This window comes from Eurypyga helias, unplaced genomic scaffold, assembly GCF_000690775.1.
Source record: "Eurypyga helias isolate BGI_N326 unplaced genomic scaffold, ASM69077v1 scaffold15973, whole genome shotgun sequence".
Lineage (NCBI taxonomy): Eukaryota > Metazoa > Chordata > Aves > Eurypygiformes > Eurypygidae > Eurypyga > Eurypyga helias.
In genome coordinates, this window is record NW_010240711.1 from 1 (window position 1) to 10,890 (window position 10,890).

At 44.4% G+C, this 10,890-nt stretch overlaps 2 protein-coding genes across 2 annotated transcripts in view; one reads left to right on the forward strand and one right to left on the reverse strand.

Annotated features, from left to right (window-relative positions):
• The first annotated feature begins 54 nt into the window (after positions 1-54).
• AP3M2 (adaptor-related protein complex 3, mu 2 subunit) lies at positions 55-8,408 on the forward strand. Its single transcript, XM_010148530.1, has 8 exons — positions 55-333; positions 2,471-2,642; positions 3,137-3,274; positions 3,807-3,892; positions 4,723-4,856; positions 6,336-6,543; positions 7,353-7,497; positions 7,915-8,408. The coding sequence occupies exons 1-8, from the start codon at positions 61-63 to the stop codon at positions 8,013-8,015; spliced, it is 1,257 nt and encodes a 418-aa protein (XP_010146832.1). The 5' UTR covers positions 55-60; the 3' UTR covers positions 8,016-8,408.
• Positions 8,409-10,226: 1,818 nt separating this feature from the next.
• PLAT (plasminogen activator, tissue) overlaps positions 10,227-10,890 on the reverse strand; it is an 8,311-nt gene continuing 7,647 nt past the window's right edge. The window contains exon 13 of the mRNA XM_010148531.1: positions 10,227-10,391. Coding sequence (XP_010146833.1) covers positions 10,233-10,391 — 159 coding nt within the window. The 3' untranslated portion in view covers positions 10,227-10,232. The remainder of the gene's footprint in view (positions 10,392-10,890) is intronic.

A 10,890-nucleotide genomic window follows, 5' to 3' on the forward strand; every position in this document is an offset into this window, starting at 1 on the left:
AGGCTCTGCTCCGGCTCCCGCTGCAGGACGGCCCTGTCAGCTGCTCCGCTCGCCGCAGTCATGATCCACAGCCTGTTCCTCATCAACGCCTCGGGGGACATCTTCCTGGAGAAGCACTGGAAGAGTGTTGTCAGCCGCTCCGTCTGCGACTACTTCTTCGAGGCGCAGGAGAGGGCCACGGAGGCGGAGAACGTGCCGCCGGTGATCCCCACGCCGCACCACTACCTCCTCAGCGTCTACCGCCACAAGATTTTCTTCGTGGCCGTTATCCAGAGTGAGGTGCCGCCTCTCTTCGTTATCGAGTTCCTGCACCGCGTCGTCGATACCTTCCAGGTACGGCTCGGGCGGCCGAGCAGGGGAAGCGCCGGCGGGGCGAGGGCTGCCGGCGCGGGGTGGCTCTGCTGTAGCTGAAGGGGTAGTTGGTGTGTGCCGAGGAGGTCAGAAGAGGAAGAGCCCCAGGTCAGGGCCGTGTTGTAAAGAGAACGCGGCGGGAGAGGGAGAAAAGGGAGCCCTTCAAGTTAACCAGCAATTAGTCTTCTCTTTTCCCTATCTCTTAATTCTCATCCTGCACCTGTGAGGATCTGGAGTGGGTCTTGAGGGCTTGCAGTGGTTGGGAAGGTACTGCCTAGGATGGCGATGGGTTCAGGATCAGCCTGTGCTCACAGGAAGGACCTTTCCACAATCAAGGCTTCTGTTGGCAGCCTTGTCTCTAAGGAGCAGTGAACCAAGCCGGCCTTGTTCTTACAGGGAGTTTTTGCGATTCCTAGCCATGTGCGTGAATCTCCTAGTGACCACCTACCCATGTACTTACATCTAATGATATTTCTTGGAAGTTTATTTGCTTCTTAAAGATGTGAATCCGAGGAGCTGCCCCACAGCAGCCATATTCCCTCTGCTGTGGCTGATTTGACTGCCTGGCAGTGTAGGGGAATAGCGAAGACGTCTGTCTGCTGCCTGCCAACAAGAGGGTTGTGTATGATTTGAAATGTCTTATGATCAGCATTCTACCAGAATACAGGAAACGTGGGTGCTCGGTCAAACAAGTATCATGTGAGCTTTTGCTTCCAGAACCAGGGTGTAGGCTGAGTTACGTTTCTCCGAGTTCAGGGAGTGGATTGGCTGTTCAGGCCAAAAATGTACTGTCAGTCACTTAGGTCTTGCTTTTTGTGAGAGGATGAGGCATGAGTGTGTATTCACTGGCTTGGCCGTATGTTAAAATCTGGTATTTCTGAGAAAGAAACAGTGTTTGTAGGGCAGGGCTAGGAATTCTCTACTGTCACATGAGTATACTCATGCTTTATGCAGAATGCCTGGTCTCTTTAATTGCTGTGAGTAGCTAGAAGCTTAGGTTTATGTCTGCATGTTCACTCTCTCCAGAAACATGCACGAAGTCCCTGTAGAATAAAACTATGAGTAAATTAAATTTTAAAAATTACTGAATTATTGGGACTGCTTCCTGTAACGTGCTGCATCTTGGAAGATCTCCACTTAGTTTTCTACACTGTGTTACAGATTTACAGTTTGACTTGGTATATTTTCACTGCAAACTTGTATGTTGTTAGTTATTGTTCTGGAGCAGGAGCTGAAGAAACAGTAGAGAAATCAAGCTGGGAAATCTTTTATGATTCATGGTCTAACATTCCACTTCATACACAAATTATGAGGAAGCAGGGTTTTGATACATGGATAGAATTATTTTTCAGACTTTTCAGAATACTGGACTTCTGTTAGTGTAATACGTCTTAGCATGTGTAAGCAGTTGTACACACCAAGCAGTACCAATGAGAAAACACAGGTAGTGTGTTAGGCAGACTTTAGAAATGTTCTCCTGTAAAACAAACACATACTTAGAATATGGGGAGTTTGAAGCTGTGCTTCTCCTATATTCTACTTCAAAATAAATTCTAAAAAGCTGTTTACAGAATTGAAATTGTTAATTGCATCATTGCCTATATGTCTGCAAGCTTCATGATGAAAGTAAATTAAAAGCTTTGAGGAGAGGTTGAATTCCCTAAACAGCAGTGCTGCTCCATTGGAATTTTGATAGTGCTGTAGGTAAAGACTAAGGTAGCTGAGGAAGGATATGTAATACTGGAGCCTAATGAAGGGCATCACTGCACCCAAGTCAGGCTGCAGGAAGTACGTTTTTCTTATTAATATTGCTGCTTTATCGATTGCAATTGAGCCACTTTCAAGTGCTAATTGAAAAATCTCTTAGCTAGCAAAGGGAATCTCGTATAGAAAGGGAATAAGAACATAGGATGATTTGCTGAGGCAGGGGCAGAGGTATGCTCAGTTGTCCGCATCGTTTGGCATGGTCAGTCTGTCTGATGTGCTTCTTACTGGTGTTTCAGCGTTGTTTCACCTCCTGCAAGAAGAGGATTGATTTGTTTGTGTGGGAGGACACTGAACTGAATGATCACAAAGAATCTCTGGAAGAGATTGTCGAGTAATTATTTCTTTTGTACAGGATTATTTTGGTGTCTGTTCAGAGGTCATGATCAAGGACAATGTTGTGGTGGTTTATGAGGTGCTGGAGGAGATGCTGGACAATGGCTTTCCATTGGCAACAGAGTCTAATATTCTTAAGGAACTGATAAAACCTCCCACTATCCTGCGAACAGTTGTCAACACCATCACAGGTACAGGGAAACAAAAAGTAGGTAAACTGGGGAGCCTGTGTGGCAATATTTCTGGGTAAGTAAATGAGGACATGGGTGATGAAAATTTATGTTGTCCCATACCCTAGCATAGGTGTATTTAGGGAGCCCTGTGTTAGTGCTTTGCTTTGAGTTCCAGCACCAGCTTGGAGTTTGGTGGTGGGTTTTTGTTTGGTTGAGTTTTTTTAACCGAAAGACGCAGCTTGCCTTTCCAGTTACAGCCAGGACATGACCCTGGATGAGTTAGTTTAGTCTGGGTGTTTTGTTGGGGCGGCTTTTTAGTTAATTGTTTCAGTTAAAACACAATAAGGCATGGGAAGTATATGTTTTAGAGTTGGATGTAAGAGAGATGTAAAGTGCAGAACACAGTGAGTCTGGAAGAGTAATTAACTACAATTAAGTTATATGAGGCCAAGGACATGTTCTGGAGCACCGTTTAACTTTCGTGGTTGCTGTGATTGCCTTTCTTTTTCCAGGAAGCACTAATGTGGGTGACCAGCTTCCTACTGGACAGCTATCGGTGGTGCCTTGGAGACGTACTGGTGTAAAATATACCAACAATGAGGCGTATTTTGATGTGATTGAGGAGATAGATGCAATCATTGATAAATCAGGTATGGAAGCTGCTTCTGGCTGAGACGAGGGTAACTTGTTCTGAGAGTGTCTGGAGATTGAGGTTTTCAGAGAGGACCTCACTCATTTAAGTGTGGGAAGCTCTATTCCTATTCTTTCTCTGGAATGTTGCCAACTCATGGGTGCTATTCAGTCAGAAATTTTAGAGAGGTACCAAGGTTTTCACCTGTCCTTGTTTCTGAGGTCTTTTAAGCAATTCTATATTGGGAAAAACAGCGCTATGAGAATTTTCACTCGCCTTTTATCTCCTTAGTCTTTAAGCATCTTAGTCTTGTTAGAGTTGGGAGCTGTTGTCATGGGCCATTGAAATGGACATCGCTGGTGTCAGTGGTTCTTATTTGTATGCATCTTCTCTAGACGACATTGGAAATGAGAAAAATACTGAATGGGCAACGTAATGAACCATGACATTTCATAAAGACAATAAATTTCCTTCCTCCCCATTGATAAATTTTCTACATTGAGATTTTTTTCATCAGATTCCCATAATCTCCTGTGATTACTTTGTTTCAGGTTCCACGATTACTGCTGAAATCCAAGGGGTGATTGATGCTTGTGTCAAGCTGACTGGGATGCCAGACCTTACCCTCTCCTTTATGGTAAAGCTCAAGGATATATCTTTACTTGAGTATATTGGAAAGGGTTTCCCAGCCCTCCTACTAGGAGCTCAGTCTCACGCTGATGGATTCCAGTAGATCAGAGCAGGGTTTGTTGTCCTTTGCCAAACAAAAAGAGAAAGAACTGACAATGGAAACTTGTAGTAAACTTCAGCACCATTGAGCCTAAAGGTTTTATTTTTGTAAGTACTGTTAGTGTGTCCTGTGACTAAGTTTCTGAGATTCTAAGTTTCAGAGAGGGACTTTTTACAAGGGCCTGTAGTGACAGGACAAGGGGTAACAGGTTTAAGCTGATAGAGGGGAGATTTAGATTGGACATCAGGAAGACATTCCTCCAGGAGAGGGTGAGGAGGCACTGGGACAGGTTGCCCAGGGAAGCTGTGGATGCCCCATCCCTGGGAGTGTCCAAGGCCAGGCTGGATGAGGCTTGGAGCAACCTGGTCTAGTGGAAGGTGTCCCTGCCCACGGCAGGGGATGGGCCTGGGGGGGCTTTAAGATCCCTTCCAATCTAAACCTTTCTATGATTCTATGACATATGGTGGTGCTTTAGGAGAATCCTAAGGGACCGTCTCTTTTATGAATATACATCAATGTAGCTATTTCACATGACTAATATTAAAAAATAGTAGAGGTTGTTGAGTAGTGCTATTGCACAGATGTAACAGCATCAAATAGGTTAACATGTCTGAACGTAGATACCTTTAGCTGCGTAGAGTGCATCAAATGGCAGGCCCTTCATGGGTAGAAGATGAAGAGGAGGTTATTTTAAGCAGTACTGCCTTCACTAACTTCGTGACTCTCTTTTATTTCAGAACCCTCGGTTATTGGATGATGTCAGCTTTCATCCATGTGTGCGTTTTAAGCGCTGGGAGTCAGAGAGAATACTCTCCTTCATTCCACCTGATGGAAATTTTCGCTTGCTCTCCTACCATGTCAGTGCTCAGAAGTAGGTGAATAATGTAGTGAATTACAGAATTTGGATCTTCCTAGTGGTTGGAACCAGGGAGGAGGAATTGCCTTTAAAGATCAGGTGGCATGTTGTGCGCGGTGAACTAGAGATGCACGGTATCGTGTACTTTTCCTTTTTTAAAACGGGTTTTCTCCTTGTTTGGAGCAGTGATTCTGTCATTTCTTTTTGATCAGCCAGCGTTTTTCAATGGCTAGTAGCAGATGAACAGACTAGAGAGGGAAAGAATTAGGAAGTGTGAAGTAATCAAGCTGTTGATTTCCTATATTTATAAAAAACTTTTATTCTAAAGCAGGACAGTTTGTTAATCTTGGGTTTTTGACACCTCTTTTAATAGAACCACAAGTTCTTGTCTGCTGTTTGTGCTCTTTTCTATTAGCAGCTAACCACAAGTACTAACTGGGGTTACAGATGCTAAAGCATCTTGTTAGACTTTGTGAGACTTAGCTCAAGTACATGAAAAGGATTGCGAAATCCAACCAAAAGCACAAACATGAAGTTCAAGTGCTACTGCACTGTCTGGAATTACTTGCCAGCTTGGTTGTGATACGGAAAAACATTCCTTGTCCTTTGCTCAAGTCTCCTGTTGCACTGGATGTACTTACTTGTCCTGTAGAGAGGTAGAAAAGTAAGTTTGCTGGTTTTGGTTTGGATAGAGTTAATTTTCTTCACAGTAGCTAAGTATGAGGCTATGTTTTGGATTTGTGCTGAGAAGAATGTTAACCAATGTTTTTAGTTGTTGCCAAGCAATGTTTATATTAAGCCAAGGACATCGTTTAGAGTCTCATGCTGCACCTGTGTTCCCAGCTGCCTCCCTACAAGAGGCTGGGAGGGGGTGCAGCCAAGACAGCTGGCACCCTCTTGCCCATCTGACCCCATCTGGCCAATGGGATATTTCATGCCATAAGACATCATGCTCAGTGTATAAGTTGGCAGGAGTTGACCAGGGGGCTGGGCTCTTGGGGCTCTCCAGTTCTGGCTCACTCGGGGACTGGCTGGGCGTTGGGCAGTTGTGTCATTTGTTTTCTTTTCCTGTCATTTTCATTATGCAGTATGGTATTTTCATTGCATGTTTATTGGTATTTGCATTACATATTTATTAGTATCATTATGTCATTTATTTTCAATTTTTAAACTGTTCTTATCTCAGCCCGTGGGTTTTCTTACCTTTTCCTTCCATTCTTTCCCCTGTCCCACTGTGGGAAGAGGGAGGTGAGAGAGCAGCCCTGTGGTGCTTAGCTGCTGATGGGGGTTACATCACAACGCTAAGATACGGCAAGCTTGATTTTAAGACCTGAGAACAGGATTTTGACTTTGCTCTTGGATCAAACAAATGAGCGTAGGCTTTCCTTCTCTTTTAATATCAGTTTTCAGTCTAGAAGGCAAGGACTGCATCAGGAAAAGTGGAGATGAAGGCAAGAGATTGACAAGGACTTTCTGTTCGTGTCTTTATTCTAGTCTTGTGGCGATTCCTGTGTACGTTAAACACAACATCAGTTTCCGTGACAGCAGCTCACTGGGACGTTTTGAGATCACAGTGGGGCCGAAGCAGACTATGGGGAAGACTGTGGAGGGAGTGATGGTCACTAGCCAGATGCCAAAAGGTGTCTTAAATATGACTCTCACGCCCTCTCAGGGAACACATATCTTCGATCCAGTTACAAAGGTGAGAGGAAAGAGAGAAATTAGATATATTTTCTTAATCCTTTTTACCTTTCAGCAAATGAAGTTGAGCTCTTCATGCTTAGATGGATGTTTCCTTGAGCACTGCTTTTCTGAAGGCAGTATCTTTTCCTGGAGTGAGAACTTTTTCCAGGACAGTTGCATGCTAGAAGTTGTCTTAATCCCCACAACAAATAGCTCAGTGTCCGAGTGGGCTGTCGTTCTGGTTGTGTGCAGAAGATCCAAGAACTGGAATTGTATGATGAGGGATTAGTCGGGTGGATGCTTTACAGACTTCTGCAGTTCTAGTCTCGTGCCTAGTACTGCAGGTTAGACTGGGCCCTTTGCAAACACTGAGGGTTTGGGTTGGCTGGTGGCTTTTGATTTGTCTTGAGGTGTTCTGGTTTTGTTGTTTCGTGTCCCTGCCCCCAGGTCACTTTTTTATTCTCACTGCAAATTAAAATTTGACGTTTTACCTACAGTAAAGCCTCAAGCAACACTGCTTCAGCCACTTGAAAAGGAGGCAATCCTGCGTCGCTTTTGTCACTGTTACTTGTGCTACAGGCCCCATTTCCCATGTGTGTCATTCACGGTAGACTTTTGGGGAACCTCATGGAAAGAGAGAGGGGAAAACAAAGGTCTGAGGCAGCTGCTCCTTAAGCCTGTACTGTATCTGGCCAATATGAAAGGCAGGATACAAAGACAAAGACCTTTTCCATAAAGAAACACTAAAAGCTGTTGTTGGAAGGGGACTCTTCTTTAGAGCGTGTTACAACATTCCTGTTTCACTGCTGCATTTTTTGTTCTTTGAAGTTGCTGTCATGGGATGTGGGGAAGATAAACCCCCAGAAGCTGCCAAGCCTGAAAGGGAGTGTGAGCCTGCAAGCTGGGACGTCAAAACCAGACGAAAACCCCACCATTAACCTGCAGTTTAAAATTCAGCAGCTGGCTATATCTGGTAAGTGACTGTCAGGTAAAGAAGCTGAATATTTTCTGCTGTGTCAGTGCTCACTCTGCATGTTGCTGAAGTAGCTCTGCTTCTGAAGTACATTCTGGCTGAAGCATGTTCTTCAAGTAAAAAATCATATGCTTTGACTACAGCTATGTGGATTTGTTCTCTCTGATGCTCTGTGAAACAGCTATCTACATTTCCCTGCATTTTGTGCTTACAGACCTATAAAGAATCTTAGGGGTACGGATGTGTTTGCAAAGAATGATTCTGACAATTAGCAGCTTTTCTGTGATCTGTTTACAGCTTCCTAAAACTTTTGCTGTGCTTTTCTGCACCTCTGGTATGATCTTCTGTTCCTTTATTCTGAGGGCTTGTTTGCTTTGTGGCAGCAGTCGGTCTTACGCTGTGTTTGTTTGCCTTTAGGACTGAAGGTGAATCGCTTGGACATGTATGGGGAGAAGTACAAGCCCTTCAAGGGGATTAAATACATGACTAAGGCTGGCAAGTTCCAAGTCCGAACCTAGAGGATCCCGATAGTGAGAAAGAGCACTTTCCTGTTTCTCCTGTCCCTGGCTGTTGGATGCAGCCTCTTACCCCATCCATCTGTTTAGGGTTGCTCCTTTGCCTGTAGTAGCATGAGCAGGAGAGCCAGTGCTTAGGGTGCTGGGGAGCAGGGAAAAGTAAGGCTGACCTGAAACCATCTCATCCCTAGCTGAATCTGAAGTATTTGGAACAGCAGCAGATGGTAGAGGTGTTCAGGTCCCTTGGGATTAGTAAGTCAGCTGTGTAAGCTTGTATCACCTTCATTTTTCTGTCTTAAAGGAAATTCTAGGGATTTACTGCCTTTTGTAACTCCTCTTCTTTATTTTGGTTGGGTTTTATCCCTTTTTAGATGATACAAAGTTGAATTTCCACAAACTTAAGTGTGATGGTCCAGCATCTGCCCTTCTCCGTCACTGAGCGGTAGGGTGGGAGCTGTGCAGCTCTTGGCAGCAGAGAGATCATCTAGCCATTCTGCCTCAAAGATACTGGACGAAGTGGAAAGGTAGATTGTCCCACCCTGGATGGCAAGTTAAGAAGTCTGAGATTGGGGATGGTGCCACAGAGGGAGGAAGGGAAGAAGTGAATGCTCTTTCTAGATACTTCATAAGCCATCTTGGTCATCAAGTATCTTGAATCTCTGGAGACAGACTGGAAACCCATCCAAATCTTGGTATGGTGTCTGCTGAAGGGCTGACCGTAGCACGTGTGATCTTGAAACTGATGGGTGGTGACATCTGAATGTAATTCTGCTTCTCCTCTTGTTTTGTCAGTATTTGAAGGTAGGGGTTCTCCTGGCTTCTTTGGGGAGTCAGGGAAGAGACAGAGAGGCAGGAGAATTCTTGTGGAGACAGCATTCTGATGGAAACTGAAGCTGTGGCTAAATGAAGATGATAACTGTCCTAGTAACTTATTGGAACCTCGGTTTGCCTCTGCCTGCCTACTGCAAATGAAGGTGATACTGCTGTTCTCCAGCTCACTGATGTCTCTGAGATAATTGTGTCCTGATACCTTTGTAGAGTTTCTGGCTGTCCTACCTCATTCCAGTTCCTGTACCAATCAGCTGCTGTGCAGGTGGATTCCAAACTACACTGGATTTTTCACTGGGACCATCTCTTCTGCAGGAGCTGGTGCTGCTCCTGCCCATTCCAGTCTGTGCTGCATCTCTCTCTACAGCATAAATATGAAATGAGAGGCATCTGCGCTGTTCCATGTTGTCTGTAATGTGCTCTTTGGCCACTAGATGCCAATGTGTTTTCTTTGTGGTAGCAGAACTTTGCCCTAAGCTCCTGTTCATGTGACTACAGCATCTGTCGGGTGGCTGTGGAGTCCAGCACACACAGTTCGTGCTTGTGAACAAGGTGGCCCCATACGAAGGGTAACGTACGTTCTGGTTTGGTGTAACGGATACTTGCAGTGAGAGTGGTATCTTGATTGTGGAATGGCAAGTTTCAGTCATCTGATGAACGCCGTGGCAGGTGGCCTTACTGAGCATGTTCAGTGCACATACAACCTTCAGCAAGGGCATCAATAAAATTCACTTTTACATGTCATCTGTGTCATTTCAGAGTGGTTTGTGTGGGCTTTACAAGAAATACAGTTGGTACTTGAGGAGGAAGGTCAATTATGCCAATTGAGTTGTGGATAGTGGGTGCTTTAGGGAGATAAGTGTCGTTATGCAATTGGGATTGTAAGCTTGGGACTAAGTCACTGTCGGAAAAGCTAAAATTAACTTTCTTTGTAATTTTTCTTAGTGTGTCCTGGAAGGAGAGCTGAGCTCTTCACAGAACCTCAGTGAAACTGTCTTTAGGAATGCAGCTGAACTATTTTTGTTTACTAGGTAGGGTTTTGCGCAACAGTTCTGTAAAAAAAAAAATTGTGTTGAGGCTACAGAAGAGGTTTAGCTTTAGTATCAATCAAGCATTGTAGCTAGTAAACTAGTATGTATTTGGGAAATTCAGAACATTATCACTCAAAACCTTTACTCTCACAGTGTTAAGGAGCTCTCTGACCTACTAGCACAGCCTCTAGTCAAACAGAGCAGCTTATCATATAAGTAAGTACAGAATAGACGTTTGTTAAGGACACCCTTTACTTCCTCAGCCAGGTTTTGCAAATGGAGGCTCCCAGCATCCTTACAGCACGCAGGAGGAAGCTGCGAGGGCACGGCCACAAGACTCTGGATGGTTAATTTTTCTTTCTCAGGGTTTCACGTTGTCCTGAATCCAGTCAAGATAACGATTCACATTTGTATAAACGCCAGGTATGTCTTTGCGGCCACAGCCTATTCCCCAGCTGATGATTCCAATTAGATACATACGATCATCCTTCATACAGACCAGAGGCCCTCCAGAGTCGCCCTACAGAGAAGCAGCAGGTTAGTAACAATCTCCTTTTTCATTGTGGTTTGGTTTTGTTGGGTTTTCCCCCCGCACTGGCTTTAGTGGTTCACTGGTGTCTACAGAAATACCCTATGTAGTACGCTCACAAATCAAGAGCTCTTAGTAACAGCACTTTCACATAAGCCACTTTGGTGTTTCAGACTCCCTCAGTGCTCCCCTCATGGGGAGAGACCCCCAAAAATCTTAACACTAAAGCATCTAACTATGGTGCTCATTTATGAAATGTAGATGAGACATTAAGAACAAAAAGTGAAATGCTCTTATTCAAGCTATAAAGATCCAGGGTGTTTATACTGCTATGTGTAAGAGTAAAGCAAAATTACTGGAGCTGTTTAAACAGAAAGGATATGGATTGAATGTTTGCTCTGCTGTCTCATGTTACAGTTGCTCATTCTCTGCCATCTTTTGTCCTCTCCCCTTTTCAGTAGAGCAGCATGCCCTTACTCTTACAGAACCT

Excerpts from the sequence above, each read along its gene's own strand:
- AP3M2 (XM_010148530.1), top strand. The coding sequence starts at position 61 with ATGATCCACAGCCTGTTCCTCATCAACGCCTCGGGGGACATCTTCCTG. Across the intron at positions 6,544-7,352 it reads TCTTCGATCCAGTTACAAAG|TTGCTGTCATGGGATGTGGG; the intron begins GTGAGAGGAAAG and ends TGTTCTTTGAAG. Across the intron at positions 7,498-7,914 it reads TCAGCAGCTGGCTATATCTG|GACTGAAGGTGAATCGCTTG; the intron begins GTAAGTGACTGT and ends GTTTGCCTTTAG.